This window comes from Drosophila hydei, unplaced genomic scaffold (genome assembly GCF_003285905.1).
Source record: "Drosophila hydei strain 15085-1641.00,03,60 unplaced genomic scaffold, DhydRS2 tig00000211-arrow-pilon, whole genome shotgun sequence".
In the NCBI taxonomy this organism is placed as follows: Eukaryota; Metazoa; Arthropoda; class Insecta; order Diptera; family Drosophilidae; genus Drosophila; species Drosophila hydei.
In genome coordinates, this window is record NW_022045685.1 from 1197137 (window position 1) to 1216941 (window position 19805).

Below are 19805 nucleotides of genomic sequence, written 5' to 3' on the forward strand. Positions count from 1 at the left end.
ATTGATTTGCCTTGAAAACGCAACGCGTTTCCGTCATTGTCTTCGTCACCTGTTGCCATCACTTTCACTCTCACGCGTCTCACGCGTTTGCATAACTCCGCATCATCCACCCCACTCAGCCAGCTCTTCGCGTTGAACTTTGACCCGCTGGCGCCGCTTTACGCTCGGCATTGCGGAAACACTCAGATGCTGGCGTCAACAGCCAACGCAACTCCAATTCGAAAGACAAAACAAAAACAAAACTCGATTGCGCAACATCCGATTGGTTGTTGTCTTAGTCGCTGTTGTTTTTGTTGTTGTTGTTGTTGTTGCATTAGTTATTGTTGCTCGCAAGTTGTCGGTGAACTACTTAAGCCGCTTAGCCATTTGCAGCACTTACATGATTTATCATCTTCTTCAGCGTCTTTTTTTTGTCTCTGGGTCAGCAGCACAACGAAGATGACTTGCCAGACTCGCTCTTTCCCTCTCGCTCGCACTCTCGCGCCACCCTCTTGGCGTCGGGATATTCAGTCGTTGCCAAAAAGCTACTAAGCTGCCTCAATTGATGGCTGCTTTGACGCACTTTGATCTCGTGTCAATAATTCAATTGCATTTCTTACACTCTGCGCAAATTTCAGCCAAGAAACCATCTAGGAAATATGAAGGCAAATGGAATGACAAGTTCAATAAGTTTTTGAGCGAGGTCTTAGCTCGTTTTTTTTTAATATAGAATGGAATTCCATCCGTGCCATAACCACTGGAGTCTTCAGACTGGAGACTGATGACTAACTAACTAACCGAACTCGGGAACTACAAGTGACAAATGCTTCACATTTGGTTTAGACTTTATTTAAGGATATCAAAGATATTTTTCATACATCAGGAGAGATTTCAGCAATCGAACTAAACAACTATGCCAACTGAACTCAGGAACTACAAATGCTAGACTCTTCAAATTTTGTATAAGCTTGCTATTGGGAGAACCCAAGCTTCATATAATATCAAATTTTGATTAGTAGCAACAGTTGCCTAACTAATTCAAACTAACTAACTGAACTCGGGAACTACAAGTGACAAATGCTTCAAATTTGGCTTAGACTTTATTTAAGGATATTAAAGATATTTTTCATACATAAGAAGGGATTTCAGCAATCGAACTAAACAACTATGCCAACCGAACTCAGGAACTACAAATGCTAGACTCTGCAAAATTGATATATACTTTCTGTTAGTGATAAGCCTGCTTCGCATTGTATGATATCATGAAGTTGCTAAAGTTGGCTAAGGAAAAGTCAATGGCAGCTGCTTAGTTAGTGTTATTAGCCGATTAGTCAGCCAGGGCACACTTGCCAATGCCACCAACTGGTGGTTGCTGCCTGTTGCTGTAGCTGTTGCTGTTGCTGTGGCTGCCATTGGCCACGTCTCATTTCACTCGATGCTCTTGAGTGCCTTGTTTGGCTTCCTCCTGCCTGCTGCACGCCTAAGGGGATTTGTTGTCGCTGCGTGCGTTCGCCTTCCATGCGCTTTATTAGCCATCGTGCACCAGTTGGCGGCGTCTCTTGGCGTGTTTCGCGTTACATTTTCATTGCAGCCAAACAGACAGATAGACATACAGACAGTGAGAGAGAGAGACAGCCTGTCAGACAGGGAGACAGTTGGACGAACAGCGAAAATGTTTTCTAATGTCAAAGACACGATCAATTACAGGCGGCCTAGTCGACGGCTCGTGACGTTATCGCCGCTGCCTGTGTCGTGCTGGCTGCTTGGGGGCGGCTAAAAACGAAAAAATTGGAGTATTGAATTCATTTGCCGGAGGTGGGGCAGACAGCTCTGGCATGAGCCTAGCCCCCGAATGAGTCGCAGCTGAGCTGCATTGATTTGACAGGCTTTGAATGCAGCGACACAAACGTGATAAGCATTGCAGTTAGCTGGGATCGGGCATGAAATACCATACGTATATATATATACATATATATGTTATATATGTATAGCATTATAAATCAATCGCTTGTCCATTGTTTGGCCAATTGTGCTCAGAATAATGAGTACAAAGTACACATTTCCATAAGCTGAACCCTTAAAGTTTGAATGCATTTGTTTTTCTTTTGGCCTAGAATGAGTTTTCACCAAGCAGACTGCAGTTAAAGCACAGCTCAAGTCTAGAAGCCTGAAACATTAACCATCTATGGTCATCATTGAGTCATTGTGGCTCAAAGCCGTTTAAAGCCAACGGAGGTCGGAGGAAATGAACTTTTGCTTGAACTTTACAGCTTGTCAATGGCCAACTGCCTGCTTAGGTTCCATGATTCATGCTTTATATGATCGAGCCATATTCATACATCAATATCAATCGTCAATCAACTCCATTTCCCTATATCAATATACTCCTTTTCACAATCGTAAACGTTGGGCTACAAATGTTTTGACGAACTTGACTTTTGAGTCAAATTTCAATCAATACTTTTTCTATATTTATATATTGTAGCCCATTTCCCATAAATTTAAAAGAAATTTCAATAGTAAACTGAGAAGTGCAATCAATATAAGGCAAATATCTCCCGAAGAAAACTTTGGCAAACGTGAAAATCATTTAAGTTTTTAGCATAGTTCAGCGAGCTCGCCGCAAGGGACTCGCGACTCGCGACTCGAGTGCCTAGAATAGCGAGAATAGCAATTTCGTATTGCTCGGCGGCCCTTCCCATATACATAGAGATCGATAGCAATCCTACCTACCTGTCTACCTACCCCAACACTCGTAAATTATCGCTCCATTTCGAAACATTGACTAAGCACACAATTCTGACATCAATTTTCTCTTCTTCTCTCCTTTGCAGGTAAGAAGCAACAGCTGATAAGCAGCCAAGTGGAAAACCGAATTTAGAAATTACCAATCACTGATAAGAGCTCCCAATAAATGACGACTGATAGCTGTGGTATAAAGCGCGGATGACCCACTTGAACGGCCAACAGGCGATAGGCAACAGTCAAAAGTGTTTGACAGATGAAATATCTAGTTGAGCTTGACGCATGCCACAAATTCACTGAATCCTGACTTGAAGCGACACAACAGCTCGCGCGTGTGTGTGCGTGTGCGTGTGCATGTGCGTGTGTGTTTGCTTGTGTGTTTAGTTGCCTAGCGATACATGCTTCAGCATGTTGCAACATTTGCTTTTTGTTTTTTTTTTTTGTTGTATCCTACGTATCTTATCACTGTTGTTAACCATCATATCGTTGCATGTTGCAAGCAAATGGGTCAAAAGGCAAAATAACCTGGACGATGACAATAGCAGCAACAATAACAACAGCAACAATAACGATAACAGCATAAGCTAATTTGTAAAGCTTTGGCAAACGCCTAAGCTTTTACTGTGTGCAACCACCGCAAGCTTAGTAGCTTAGCGAAGACACACACTCGTTATTATCTGCCATGCACTTGGTAGTTGCGCTAGCAAACGATAGGTGGCGCTGATTCATAGTGTACCCACTTGTACCTAAAATGTAGTGCATTTTTATTATAACATTTATAACTTTTGGTTGCATATATTTTTGAAGATACAAATATAATAATAGTTAGCTCTATTATTAATCTTACAGTTCCTATTCCATTCCATTTGAGGCAGCGCTTTTGTATCTATTTTCGTACAGGTTATATCTACTGCTGATAGCAAGGTCGTGACATGAGCATTTTTTTAATTTTATTATTTTGCTTGTCTAGCAAATCTGTGTGATTAGAGTTGGCTGATTAAACCGTTATCTATGCGATATATATATTTACCTGCTTATTTGGCCAGAGGGCGTGATTTGATTAAAGTGATATAGTAGTTGGAAAAGCCAAATGCACTAACGCTGTTCACCACAATTTGTTATTGTTTGTGCACGCTTTCGAGTGGGCCGTCGGTTGTTGTTGTTTTTTTTTTCATTCACACGCCACGCGAATGCCGTAATGAGAGCGAATCATTATTCACACGCACAACATTCAATTGGGTTTGAGAAGCATGTGGCGACATCTGACGGCACCCGCAGACAACTCTCGCCATTCTGCAAAACGAAATAAATCAACGCTCAACCTGTGTCTTAAGCTTGCAACAGATCTTTGTTTTCTTATTGCTTTTTTTTGGCGACCTTGAAGCCGGATGTCAAAGCGCAGCGATGCGCGACGTGCACGTGTTGTTGCATTGACAAGCGAATAAGCTTTTGTCGCTGTTTTTGTTTGTTGTTCAGCTCAATTGTGTTTAACAATGCAAGAAAACGGCATCCAAATCAAAACAAAAAGCATCGACAAAATTAGGTGAAATGGTTAATGAACTTGCCCGCCTTTTGTTTTAGTTTAGGCCAACATACACATTGAGAGACAGAGAGGGAGAGAGACGCCTTAAACCACCAGCAAGCCGCAATCCGCAAGCCGCCAAATGGACCAGTCAAACCGCTTAGGCAGCGCAAACACGCGACTCCAAAACGAGACCAGCTTTAAGAAAAATTACGAGAAGCAAACAAAAAAACAGCTGAGCGCTTGATGAGAGGTGCAAAAAAACTAGAGAGAGAGAGAGAGAGAGAGAGAGCGGGTGAGAGACCAAGGCTTGTGGATATGGTGAAACTCATTTGTCATAAACAGTTTTAAAGCTCAGATCGAGAATTCGCAAAGCGGCTATTGCTTTACTGCTCACACTTCCCTCTTTGTTTTGTGCTCCTTAGTTCCGAGTTGGGTGGGTGGGTAGATGGCGCTATGCTGCTTGCTCGCTCTCCCGCGTAGGGTGACACATACAGCTTATGTCGAACGGAAGTCTTTCTCTGTGAGTGTGTGTGTGATTAATGAGACGGCAAAGCTTGCAAGTTGTTCAATCAAATTAACGGTTCTTCGTTTTTTGTTTTGTTTTGGCGCTGCAAAGCTTTGACAGCACTTCTTAAGTCTGCGCTAAAGATCAGCTGACGATTACAGTTGCAGAATCACTGTGAAATCCAATTGGAAATTAAAATTCAACAAGCAAAAATATATGTTTTTAATTAATGATTTGTTTTGTAAATTCCTTTTTATGATTATTGTGTTATAAATTCATATTTCAATTCAAACTTCCCGTTTCATTTCTAACTATAATTATAGGCATACAGATAGCGACTTTTTCCATTATTTATGATTTTTTGAATTACAATAACAAATTGAATTTATGTATGTATGTCTGCGTGCATACTTATGCATGTTTGTTTGAATACATTTATTGTTGTTGTTTTTAGCGGCTTTGGTTTTCTCTCATTAATTATGCCAACGATGCGGAGGCTTTTCATGGAAAAAGGAAGCTTTCCAGTTCGTTTAATTTCATTACGTTTACAGGCTAGAATTCATTTTAAAACCAACAACAACAACAGCAACAGTAGCAACAACAACCGTGTTGCACTCGGTGGCCAATTCATTTTTATGCTACCTGCCTGCCAAAGGGGAAATAGCAAAGGAAACGATTGCCATCGCTGTGCAACGTTCTTGGCAATTATTTCCATGCCCCTGCAACGGCGCTGCACAGAGCATTTTTCCTAAGCTACGCCCCATCTGCCGCCCTCGGCAATTGTCTATATTGTGTGTTCCTCTATCTCTGTGTGCCTGTGTGTGTGTGTGTGTGTGTATCGTTGCCAGCTGTCATCATCCTTTGCTGTTGCCAGCAGATTTGCATTCTTCCACTGCTGCTTTAGTTTCGTTAGGCAGACGAGTCCATTGGCTATGGCAACGTCACGTAACGTCCGATAAAGAGTCTTTATAAATATGCCAGCTTTTCTTAAAATTCATTTATATCTTCATTGAAATACAGTTCGAGGTAACAACGTGTTGAATCAAGTGGAGCATTTAAAGAGAAAAAACTTTAAAATACTTCCTGTTAGAGCATTCGCATGTCGACTTGCTTAGCTGAGCTGCTTTTGATTGTCGCTTTGTTCTGCTTCTTTTTTGTTTGCTGTTTTGTTTTTGCCTATTTACGTTACGCTTGACAAACTGCTGCTGGGCCCTAAGCTTTGGACCTGAGCAACAACAGGCGCATTCAGCTGTTTTGCTGGCCATTCATTGGCTCCGGCCCTAGTGCGGGATTCTGGTCAGCATTGACTCCCGTTTGACAGCCACTGGCGCACCATGCACGTATGCATGCATAGTTTGGCGGGCATTGCATTTGTACAAAACTGCGCTGCTTGCACTTGTTATTCGCTCTCTCACGCGCCGGCATATGGTAACGCTCTCTCATCATTTCGTTCTCTCGCTCTGTCGCTTTGTTCACCTGTTGTGTGTGCTGCACGATCAGCGCTGTTAGCGTCGCTGTTTGGCTTTTGTGTGGTGCGACTTCAGTTTTAAAACGAAACGCGAGCGCAGCGCACGACGCTGATTGTTCGCTCGCTCGCTCGCTCGCTCGTTACGTCGTTCGGCCGCTACGTCGTTGTCGTCGTCGTTGACTTGAAGTTTCGTACGTACCGTTGTGGCTGTTGCTCTTCTTCTTGTCGTTGCGATTTTTGCGGTTACGCAGTTTTTTTTTCTTTTTTGTTGATTTAGTTTTTAGTTGTTGTCATTTATTTAACACAACAAGTGCGCGTAATTGTTGTCGTTGTTGTTGCGAATTTTTCTCTACTTTTTGATTCTCATTGTTGTTAACAAGTGTTTGCCAAGGCAATTTTTGTGAGTGTTTGCATCTGCCGCGAATCACATTGAATTGTATCTAAAAACAAAATCAAATTTCAAAGTGAATTCTTTCTTTTTTATCTTAAGTGAAAACGTTATCTGCGCCTATAATAAATAGCGAAAGATTTCACGTTTCAGATAATGTTAATTCTTGGCTTTATATAAGGGGCGTATAAACGACTTCCTTTTTATCTATTCTTATTATGCGACTTCTTTTATTTTGGCTTCTTCTCTGCTACTTCTTCTACTTCTTGTCGTTGTTCTTCTTCTTAACGCTGCTTAGCTTCCCATGACGCGAGTTTCAGAATGCAGCAGGAAAAGGCACACAAGTCTCCTGCACGACAGCGAGAGAGAGGGAGAGGCACTGAGGGCGGGCCACATTGTTGCGGGGGCAGGTCGGCAAGCGTAAGGAAGAATTTCAAGTGCTGTCAGTTTCCCAGGCATTATTATCATTATTTTTGTCTTCTCCTTTTTTTCTCATACCTTTTTGATGGCTTCTTTTCTTGTCTACCTAAGTAGAAGTCGCAGTTCGTGAGGATTTTTTTATTATCATTATATCTTTACACTCACACACACTAATGCAGTCACTGAATTTCCAATTAAATGCGACAGCTAATAAATCTATTTGGGTCTGGGATTACGCAGCTGAGCGAACAGGCAGCACAGGCAGGTAACTGCAGCAGCAGCAGCAGCAGCAGCCTTGAGTTCTCTTAGCCAGACCGACTTTCACTAGTCAGGAATGCAACAAGCCAGCAACAACAGCTACAGCAACAGCAACACACACATCTGTAATCTGTTGCTGTTGTTGCAATTGCAGTTCTTGTTCTAGCTGCTGCTGTTGTTGCTGCTGGCCTTGAAGGCTTGACCCACTGTGCAGCTTGCCACATACCAAAAGCTCAAATCATAAGTCAAACGGGTTACAATTCTAAACTCTCCATGCTAAACACACATATACCCTGTAAACAAAATATTTCCACAGAACAAAAGCAAATGACGAACACTAAATACCCTAGCTTAACTTATTAGTTTTGTGGTGTTGTATATATTTTCATATGTATCCACATATTAAATTAATATTTATAATGAAACTTTTGTCATGTTTGCATATTGACCAATTGGTGCATATGCCCCGCCTCGGCTTGCATTTTGCTGGGTACTTAAACGACGCCAAGTTGTTTATTTTCGTTACTTTGACGCTGTTTACTTAATCTAATCAATTCCATTTGGGTCCTTCGTAGATAAAATTTTAAACGCTGACTAAATATGTTGATAAAATATTTGTGCTTTATGCCAGAGATATTCCTCAAGTTGGTTCTGCTTGTTGATATTGGCATTTGCATCAGCCACAGCGACTAAAGAAAAAAATAAAAAAATATTTAAAGAATTAATGAAAAATGTTAAAAATTGTATAAACATTAAGGTGTCCGACATAGAGGAACCTAAGTGAGTGTGCTGAGTGTACTTAAAGCCTAATTGATGGCCAAATGTGAATCAGACCATGAGTATATTGTTCGTGTGTGTATTTAGTCATACATATATCGCCCAGTTTCAGACTGAGAAGGCTTTGAGTACACTCATAAGTGCTTTGAATATGAATGTAGCATAAGGTGATCTGAATATTCATAATAAATAGCTTCATTTATTCAAGGCATTCCATTCAAACTACTCGAAACTTGCGAATAAATGAGATTAATGAATATAATGAAATCGAATCTATTCATGAATACATATTTACACAAACTCATGAGTACTTTGAAAACTTTTAAGTTTATTCATGAATAAGACGAGTGGATTCCTGAATGTACAAATTTTGGTTGAACTAAACATGAATACTTTAAATATTTGATAGCTATAATTAAGTACATTCATGAACATTTTTAGTGTATTTATGAATAATATGAATAGATCTATGAATCTAAGTAGTCTTAGATTCATTGCTGTTATTTATGAATACTTTTGAATACTTGACATGCTGAATTGATACTTTAAATATTTATGAATACCATGAGTATATTCAGGATTAAAACGAGTCTATTCATGAATGCATTCAAGCTTTTGCTATCAAGCACTGCATCTATTCACGAACTTCCTAAAGTATGCTTATGAATAATGAACTATTTGAATGTTAGGCAAGCATATTTGATTCATTTGATTTTGTTTGAACTGGAACTTATTCTTTTAAACTTGTTCATGAATACTATGAGTACTTTGAATCACTGCAGCTCCCAGAGCGTTCACCTCAATTAGAGCCTATTGAGCTCAACGTTTGCTACTGGTTTCAACTGCGGTAATCGACTTATTACCCAAACCCTTAAGCTAACAAAAAACAAAAAAAAGTAAATTCTTAATGCCGCCTTGGCTGGCCGCAATTGGCAGCGATTCACGCAAATGAAACGAAACCAGTTAACAAAGCCGATGGTTCGCACATTGAGCAAAGCAAACAACAGAAAAAAAGACCGCATTAAAAGCAAAACAAAAAACAAAAAAAAAAACACTGAAAACACTCGAAATGCACAGTTAAATGCTGAAGCGTTCAAATCACGTCATCTTTCGCTTTTACCCCTCCTCTACCCCCTGCCCACGCGCTCTGATTAACTGTACTCAGATGTTGGCCAGCGGAAGATCGATTAAAGTTGTCGCCCCTTGTCACCAGGTGGCGCCAATCGCGCGAAAGGAGAAGCCAAAGGCGGCCGGTAGGAGCAGCAATGAGTGAAAGTGACAGTGAACTCGATTGACCCGTTGTATCTTCCGTATACCCTGTAAACAGGTGACACCCAAAGCGGGTTGCTTGTGTGCGCGTTGAGCGAAATGGAATTGTATGGAATATGGATGAGAGATTGAGTGGGGTGTAAGAGAGAGAGAGAGATAGAGAAAGGAAAATGGCCAGAGCAGAAGATAGAGTTAATTATAGTTATGTTACAGATAGATTATGGATAGTGCTGTTACACAATGTAAGCCTTATCTATAATATGTTTCTATTCAAGCTTTATCTGTAATATAATATATATGTAACATATATGTGTATACATTCGTTTATGTATAGAGCTTAATCGATATACAGATTGGGTTATATAATAGATACGTAAACATGTATCAATATATACAAGTAATTGTTATTATAGAAAACATAAATAGTGTTTTGGGCAGATAGATGACTGTCGAAATATTGATATGATATTGACTGATATGTTAGACTGTCAAAATCATAAATATATACACAAGTTGTGGCTTGGAAACAAAGTCTTTGATATTCTCTAACAGCTGTTAGCTAAGTGCATTCTCTTACACAGGGTATTCAAGTGTCGCATATTCAGCCGGCGCGCTTACGCATGCGAGTGCACATGCGACTACTGTTTAGCTGCCTCCAAAGGGCGCACATACATGTGTCTTGTTGTTGTAACTCTCTTTGCAGCTGCTGCTGTTTCTCATTTCACTTTCGAGAGTTGTGCGTGTGTGTGTGTGTGTGTGTGTGTATGCGTACAGCATCTGTAATTATAATTGGCTGCCGTTTCTTAGCTGTTTATGTGCAATTAAGCAAAAGCCGCGCATTTAAATCAATTAAATGTGTGTTACTCAATCAGCGGCGCCGAGGTTCAATCAACTTTTCGGGAGCCACCAAGCAGCTAACCGGTTTACACACACACGCACACACATACACACATACACGTATGTATGTATTATATATGAAAAGCCTAGCCACCTATCTTTACACATTCTCCACAGCGAAACACCTCTAGAGCCGCTCTGATGCCAGCTTTTTCGGCAATCGCAATTACGAGTGAAGTTTGTAAGCGGCTTTTGTAGTTTTTCTTTTTCGCTCTTTACAATTTTCCTCTTTATAAGTTTTGACTGTTTTTTACCTTTATTTGTTGGCTCCAACTGTTGCTGTAACACTAAGTGCACTTTATGAGACGCCATTTAAATGACGACATGCCAAAGAAAGTTATTTATTTGTTGCTGTCTAAAGTTTTACATGTTCATTCAAGAGTTGCGGCAATACGTCATAAACTTAGAAACTTTTTTATATATATATTTATATATATGTATATATACATATACAGCAATACGTGCATAGCCAATATTTGTTTGTTTTTCTATTTGTGGCTTTATCATTGCAACATCTCGAACAGGCGATTTGTCATAACAATTTGTTTGAATGTGTCCAGGCTAAGCATCTGATTCTATCAAATCACATTTTCTACTCGCAATCGGATGCTGTTTAGCCCGTTTTTTGTTGTTAATCATGTGGTTGAGTTAAGTAGCGTTAAATCCGAGCTCAATGTGCAAATATTTGTTGACGTTTCATAAATATTATTAGAGCTGATATAATAATAAATGGATGGCCAGAACACGCCACAAATAAACGATGTGAGTGTCCGAAAAACATATCTCTGAGTGGTAGATAGGGTTGATATGACTGTACATCAAATATTTGACAATTATAAAAGAGCTCTCAATATTTAATAGCTCATAGCTAATAAAAATGTACAGCATATGTTTTGTATCTATCGATAGGCATTAACCGATAGGCATGAAATACCGGTAGGAAGTCCAGAAGATCATAGCAGTATATTAAATTATAAATGGTGGCCTTACAGGATAAATTATGATCTATCAAAATGTTTTACGTGTTTAACAAAGGTCTGAATAGAAGAGAAAGGCTAAAAGTTAAGTTCTCTGGCGAGAGAGACAGGCCAAAGGTAGAGAACGAGAGAACTACAAACGAAATTAGTTAATTCAGATTCATAAGATATTTCTCTATATCAAATATATCAAAAATGATAAAAACTTAAAGTTAAATTGCTATATTTATCGTTAGGCATTAATCGATAGGCATAAAATATCGATAGCAATTCAATATATTCAATACTGTTTTATATGAAAAAAAGAGAAATGCTAAAAACAATATTCTCTTGCGAGAGTAAAGGCAAAAGTGTTAAGAGAGAGTGCTAGAGAAGCGGAATAAGTCTTGATATTAATTATAGGTTGTATGCTTAGTTGATTCGTAGCTGAGCATTTTCTCCAATGCAACTTCTTAAGCTCAGAAGTAAAAGCAAAGTCAGTTTCAGCGAATTAGAGAAAGCTTCATTGAAAGATTTCTTGAGCATTAAGCATTAAGCATTAAGCATCATTCAGTTACTCGAATCTATCAATGCGGCTGCGCAGCCTCGTTGCCGGCAGGCAATGTTAACTTCATTGATCGATTTATGATGTTTACGTTTGTTAGGCGAAACGTGTTTAGTCATCGTGCGGCTAACAGCTTCATCTTGGCTGGCTGGCCGAGTGCCGTTTGATGTCTGTGTAAGTTCTGGGTTTCGTGCCAACTCTGCTGTTGCCATATGCCACCTGCAACTGGCGACATTTGTGGTCTAGTCGAACCCGCTTTAGCTGCTCAGCGACTGGTAGAGCAGGTGTACTCTATACGCTCGGCCCATTGTTCATCTAGACTTAAGGCAATTAAGTGCACTTTCATATGAAAGCAAATGGCAGAAACCAGAGCAAAAGTTGATGAGCCGCTAAGTTAGTGCCCTAGAGATGCGTTCGAGCTAATAGAACATGAAATAATTTTCTATGTTTTTATCATATATCAGAAACTCACTTCAAAGAGTTCGTGTCACGAAAGAAAACACGATGCGAACTCAACTATAAGTCTCTGCTCAGCTCTGCACAGTTGGGATGGGAACTTCAGCCACCCAAGCAACTGGAATTTCTTGCCCTCTGATCGCAATTATGTCTAAACTTTCTTGTCCAACTGCAGTTGCTGTGTTATTTATACGTAGACATAAACATATTTATATTTATATGTATATATATATTTGTCATTTGTTAGATTTTCACCGCTTGTGAAATGCTTTATAGTTCAGTTTTCTTGGTAGAGTTTACCCTTTTTATTGGCGACCTCGTCGAGCGCGTCATTGTTTCATGTGAAATGCCTGAAGGTTTACCCATAACAAATGCCGTTGCGATAAATGCTTTTGGCCAGTCTCGCTGACTAAGCTAGCTGTGCGACGCCCTCATCGGAAATCCCACCCACCACACACCATCCATTAGCCCAACAACAGCGTGATAATGCTAGAGCAATACGTGTTGGCCGAGAAAGTACATGAGAAACTTGTATATTTCAAATAGCTCTTACCATTATCAGTTATTTGCGCGTTATGCAGCTCATGGTGATGTTTATATAACTGTGGAGTCTAGCAAAACATACGAAACTAATCACTGCGTAGAGCAGCAGCGCAGTTTGCTACGATTCCGAAACATCTCCAGCCTCAATCGATATAGTTATCGATGACTCGAATCATAAATTTGATCTTTTTTATATGGGCAACAGAATCACAAATTTGCAAACCTTATTGAATATATCAAAATTGAATATTCATTAGAAATTTTGCTCTATTTCGAGCCCTACTGTTCTCCCTTTCATCTGCCTCGCCGTCTGTCTGTCGAGCCACTGCGTCTGCTATAACTCACATTGGAAAGCATTGACATTAATTACCCCAAATGGTAGATTCACTTGCCATTGATTTGTATTTTATTGCCTCTCTTTGCGATAAGCGAGCGGCCTTGATTAAATTTAAAAAATATATATATATATAGTTTACAGGCTTTGGGCCTACAAATTGTCTTCCATTTGCTGATAACTTGGCCAACGATAGCGTCATGCGCTGCATTGAAAAGCAGAGATACCCTGTACTCCGCGCTGCGGTACTTTTTAGACTTTTATCGAAGAGTCGATGAAGCCACGCCAAATAGCGCAGTTAGTTAGAACTACTCAGCTACTGAACAGGTATATATATACTTGAAGGCGTGGCCACGCCTTCTTCTACCCGTTACATGCATTTGCATAAAAACAGTTTACGCTTAGACCACAGAACGCTCCACGCATTGGCCGCTAACAATTTGTGCACACATTTTTATAACACGTTAATCAAATGCAAATCAGTTGAACACCTCTGTGGCGCTCTGCGAGAGTTTGGTCACACTGTCATCTGGGTTTAGGCGGGGCGCTGCGCCAAGCCATGCTCAAGCGGCCCGTAGCTGTTCCTTTCACTTGGCAGCTCACATAGCAAGTATGTGGCCTAAACGAGGGTTGATCCAGAGGAGGCTTGTGATGAAACTGAAGTAAACTTAATTAACGGAATTTTTTTGTTAAAAAGTATTTTTAACTGGCTATGAAAGTTCTTTTAATGATCACAGTGGACAAACTTAGCGAGGGCTGTCACAAAAGCAATTGAACATAGAGCACATTCAGAAGCTGATAGTTATGTAACTCCAATCGATTAGGTAAATCATTGTGGAGGTATTCAAAGCTCTTAACTCTCTCGCGCTTCTAATTGAATGGGGTTCGACGATGTGTTTCTTATTAGAAACCAATTAGAATATTTTGCATATTACTTAGATAATCTGACAAATGACCAAGCTTAACATGGCAGATCATAAAGAAGCTTTTTAGTTTACGCTTCCTCATGCTCTTTATGCTGTAAACTAATGCTGATGAGTGATTGAGGCAGATGACGAGCCAATGCCTGTTCATAGAAAAGTTGCAATGGGGAATTGAAATGAGCTTTTATGGGCAGCTTTGTAGCTAGGCCTTATTGGTATCTTGTACTACATGAGTGCACCTCGTGTACACACACACACACAGACATAAAAAAGCACTTACAGTCACACTCTTCGCTCGATTTGCAGCCATGATTGTAGCTAACTATAGCGTTATTTGAATCAACAAACAGCGAAATGCGCTCGCTGCATACCTTTTGCTACACTTCATTATGTATTTCTAGATGTGTGTGTGTGTGTGTGTATATTTCTCCTGCCCCCTTTTGCATAATGACAACATGTAATTTGGCCTTTCTTTTTGCTGGCTTGCATATTTCTTGGCCGCTGCCGATGTTTTTGTTGTTGTAGATTTCTTCTTCTTAAACAGCTCGGACGTCGTCGTCGTGGGTTGTTAAGTCTGATTGCAAATTATTATGGATAGACCGTCGGGACGGACCACCAGATGAATCGAATCGGCCGCACACTCCGCTCAGAAGGTTGTGGGCGTGGCTCCATTCGCATAGTCGGTTGCATGCCTGCAGTTTTTCCTCAACTTCTTTGTATTTTTTTTATTTATTATTTCGATTTTTTCCCTTTTTTACCATTTTCGTATCACAAAAGTTTTCATGGCATTTTATGCTAATTTACGATGTAGTTTGCTGGCTTTTGCGCTTGCCATTTTTAATTAATTTCGGCTCCGCCCGAATCGGGAGAGGCGCAAGGCAACGCGCTGCCTTCACTGAGTCTATTGTCAGTTCATTATGATAATAAACCATTCCTTACATTTGCAGTTCACTGTAGGTGTAGCTGTTGTTGTTGTTGTTGTTGTTGTTGTTGTAATCGTGCAGTTTCTATGCATAAAGCGTTGTCGCAGCTTTACTTTTTCCTGTTTTTCAATTAGTATGTTCACTGTGTTGGCATGAGACACTGTAAAAGGATAGAATGTCCATCGAAAGCGTTATTATTATAGCTTCAAGCAGCGAAGTGAATACTTAATGAATGCTTAATGAACTTGCGACATTTGAGTGTTGAAGCAAATTAACTGAAAATCTTTAGAAATTATAACTGCTTCATGTGACAGCTCGAATTCCTGCTTTCTTGTGCAGCTGATAGCTGATAGTTGATATATATATATATATATATATATATAAATATATAGAGAAAGATCTATATATAGCTTTAATGCTGACAATTGCAACCTGAAAAAGTTTTGTTTTGAGTTGGCATCAAAATGAATGCAATTCACGCTTGAAAAATAGAAAGATGAAAACATAACTTTGACATTACGATATATATCTATATATATATATATATAAATATATATAGATATCTGTATATATATAATAATATAAACACATATCTTATCACCTTCAACATAGTTAGCTTTGATTTTTTGCTTTATGAGGTCGTCTTTGGTATTTAAAATATTTTCATACAGTTTTAACTTAATAAATTTTATGATAAATTCGTAAACAATTGTGAAATTACTTTACGTTTTGGAGAGTAAATTTATTAGGTTTGTTTTTGGTAAATAAAAATATATTTTTTCATTTAAAATATTTTCTTCACTGGCTAACGTGACAGTTGATATGCTTTACGTGACGTAAGCCGTGTTATGCAGTATACGTTATACGTTAGCTGCTATGCATGGTCTGCGCTACGTTGACTTGGTTACGTTAGCTATTACGTTACAGCACGTTACGTTGGTCAGGCCAGCGGAACATGCCGTGCGTATACGTAATATGCGCATTCAAGGAAAAGATCTTCTAGATATACTTTTAATGTTTGCTCAGCTCGCATTGATTGCGAATTCCTTCAGAAATTCATTTATCAGTGATCTGAAACTAGTTTAGCGCTGACTCGATCATTTTCGCTAATTGTTGCAGTTGTTTATTAGCGTATTTAAGTGCCCGCCGGTCCGTTTGCTTTCTCGCTTTATTAGCTCTACGCAAAAAAGGCCGAATAAACTTTTGCATGTGTACACAGTTGTGCACTTGTGTACAGAGATGTGTGTGCGTGTGTGTGTGTGTGTGTTACCTTAATTGGCAATGTTTTTTCTTCTTTTTACCTTTTCATTACTTGCTGTTTACGTCGAAAATTTCTAGTAAGCAAATAAATCGCTGATGCCACGCCCCGCGTCTGCCCCAGCGTCAGAAGCTGTGAGCTTAATGCCTGAGTGCGTTTGCAGTGCTACCAAATGGGCGTCTATTGTTGTTGTTGTATTCGCTTTTTTTGTTTTAGTAGCTGGTGTAGCTATTGCCGTGCGTCAGTCAGCGTCACCTTTATTACAGGTGTGTCTGAGCAAGTGCATAATCAATGTGAATTTCTGTGCGAATTGAGCTCAGCTAGTTTGCCCAGCCTCGGCTGCCATTGTCAGTCGATTTCTATATGCATATGTCTTGACATGCTCTTATAATACCTATATATATATATATATATATATATATATATATTTATGTATGCATAGAAATATCTTTCTCGCATTTTTATTTAAATGAAAAATCATGTGAGACGACAAATGCATTCATAGAAAACATTGCAACGGTGGGAAAAGAGGCCAACAAAAGGCGACTGGGAGAAAAGCAAATTGTACAACTCAAACATATCCTGTTACTTGACGAGCAGCTTGTGATAATGTACAGGGTATCTGTAACTGAAACAGTAGCTGTCGATTGTTTAGTTTCGAGTTTGCTCCATATTTTTCGGCTGTCTGAAACGAAAGGAATATGTTTATGTACGCTGAGAGTGTTTAATTGCTATTTAAAGGGAATCTCCTGTTTCGATTCACCTCAATCAATAAATAAGAAATGCCTTTGGTTTACAATTGACTTAAGTTCAACTTGGAAACTTAAGACTTATTGCCGTAAACGAAAAACGAAATTTTCCGGCTTCTGTGGCTTCTCAGATTTCTGTGCATTGTTTTTCATGACGAAGAATTTCTGTATCGGGCCCACTGATAAGACGGCGAATGGCAGCTACTGCATTTGATAAGCCCAGCGATTGCACATGATAAGGCAGCAGCGGCCGTTGTTGCCACATTTGTAATTGCATCATCGATAAAAGCGGAAACGAGCGCGTCTGCCCCCATTTAACAGCAACAACAGCAACAGCAGCAACAACTGTGACTAATGTGATATTAATAAAGTAATATAATTTATCTCTATAGAGTTCGGAAACGGTGCAATGTCCTGTCTCCAACGTTTTACGAGTCGAGCTAAATGGCATTGCCAAAAGTGAAGCGCGAGCTGCGAGTGCGATCTGTGACTTTTGCTCAAAATGCTAACTAATTGTAACTAACAACGAAACGTCGTAAACATTATAATAAAAACTATACTTAAACAAACGTGTGCTATAAAAACAACAACAACAAAAACAACAACAATAACGTTAACAATAGACAAATACCAAAGATCAAAGGCAGCATTGGAATGTTCGACGTGCCGCCCAAGTGTCCAGCGCTGGCTAACAAATTGAGCGGGCTCTTTGGCTGGCGGCACACCTACAAGGTGTCCGCCAAGCACGAGGGCATACCCCATGGCAACCTGCACAAGTCCTACTCCCTGACGCTGCCCAAGCGGCCGCCGTCGCCCAGCTACGCCTGCGTCAAGGTAACGCCCCCTTTCAACTAATTAATATGTGATCGAAGACTTTAAGCTTAGCACTTTTGGGCATGTCGCCCGATAAGGCCGACAGACACGCCCACTCATCGAAACGCCCACAGAGAGATGCAAATGCTTTATGATGGCCATTGTTAGTCCATCGACGCATCATTTCCATTGATAAATGTCCATAAAGAAACAATCAACGAGCTATGAAGAGGGTCAGAAAAAAGACAAACAAACAAAGAAAATCAATAAGCAAACGCACAGTGGTCAAAGTAGCACAAATATTGCGCACAAAAATATTACTTTATGCAGATGAAATTAAATTTTTACTTATTTAAAATTGTTTACAAATGACTTTATTATTGCTTAAACTTAAGACTATATATCTATTTAAATCTGAAGAATCTTAAGAACTAATTTTTGAACAAATGAACTTTATTTGTAGTGCAAATTGATTCGCTTGATTTTTCCTTTGCTCTGAACTGTATAGGTTTACCATGTAGGAAAAATTAAATTGATGTTTCGTTCATGAACTTGTTCGTTCATGAACTAGTTCGTTCATGAACTAGTTCGTTCATGAACTAGTTCATTTATTCTAATTCAATGGTTCTTTCTATTTTATTCCAGATAAGTCTTGCTTCTTCCTTGTCTTTTAGCACAGTGCTAATAGCTTTCGACACACTGTGCGCTTGCTAAGCCATTGAGAAACAACAACAAAATATCTAAACAATAACAAAATCAATTTGTTTGGCCTTTTACTCTCGCTGTTTGCAAATCGATAGAATTCACGCTCTTTGACCCATAAATTCAAGAAGTATCACAGCAACAACAACAACAACAGCAGCAGCAGCAGCAGCAACATTGTTGAATGATTTTTTTCTATCTTTGCCGCAAACAGTAAAAAGAGCGAAAACTAGAAAACAACCTTCCAAATTGTTGCGTCAAGTTGACGTTCCAGTTCTCCAGTTCAGGGAGCGAAGCGCACGCTCTGCTGCTTCCATGACTGGTTTAATGGCGTGATGCAATTGTTGTTGTTGCCATAGTTGCTGTTGCTGTTGCTGTTGTTGGCCAGTTTTTCGGCATTTGGCATTTGGTGTGTGTGTTTCGGTATTCAATGGAATGCCAAGCAACAATGACGCCAACTTGATTCGGCTTTTCAAGCTTGGCCCGCTGCAATTTTCGTTTTGCTTTTGGGAGGCTGGAGGTCGTCTCGATTCTTCATAGTCTCTCTCTAAATGGCTTCCCATGCTGCTTAAGCAGAGCCTCAGCCATTGGAGCCACCTGAGCTGCGTCAATGACTCAACACATGGCCAATTGGCCAATTGTCTTTTGTGGCCCGGAAGCGCAGCGCATGCGCGCCAGCTGCATTATCCCAGGCTCGTCTTCGGCTCGAATTGGTTGCGTTTCTGTCTTGCCTTGTGGCTGGCAAAAGTTCCGCGCCGTGGCCATTTAAGAGACCTGTTCGTATGCATAGACGAGTCATTATGCAAAACATTCAAATGGCTCCAAGAACAGAAACATAAAATATATAACTAATATAAATATGAAGTGATGAAATTGAGTGAATATTGTGGAACTAGTCTCTCCCAGCTGATTTAAACTTTAAGCTGCGCAGATTTCAATGAAGCTAAGCCAATGAACTAGTTCATATGATAGATATGTATTTAAATATGTACTTAAATGCTAGAATAGAATTTTATTAAAAGATTGTTAAGGTTTTTGTAAGTTTCTGCTTAAAAATATGAACTAGCTTTTTTGGGAACTAGTTAACTAGAACTAGATCTTTTCTTTGCTGAAAAAAAATATATAGAAATACTTCTTTAATCTTTTTTACACAAAACTTGAATCAAAAATATACAACTAGCTCACAAGATTCTGAACCAGTTCATTTTTGTCTCCAAAAAACAAATTAATCATTGTTGATGAACCATTTTCTGTACTCACTAGTTCGGGTTATTGAACATAGCTGTGGAACCAGTTCATAGAGCCAAAGAACCTCGAAGTTGAAATGATGTGTGGAACTTGTTCCAGTTCTT

General features: G+C 39.5%; 1 protein-coding gene across 3 annotated transcripts in view; it reads left to right on the forward strand.

The window, feature by feature from the left end:
• LOC111603088 (partitioning defective 3 homolog) overlaps nt 1-19805 on the forward strand; it is a 44103-nt gene that overhangs the window by 17370 nt on the left and 6928 nt on the right. For 2 of the 3 annotated variants that reach the window (XM_023320546.2, XM_023320548.2), the window contains exons 1-2: nt 6399-6413; nt 17331-17772. The exons of the other annotated variant lie outside the window; for it this stretch is intronic. In XM_023320546.2, coding sequence (XP_023176314.2) covers nt 17593-17772 — 180 coding nt within the window. In that variant the 5' untranslated portion in view covers nt 6399-6413; nt 17331-17592. Of the gene's footprint in view, nt 1-6398; nt 6414-17330; nt 17773-19805 lie in introns of those variants that run through there. 3 annotated transcript variants of the gene reach the window in all.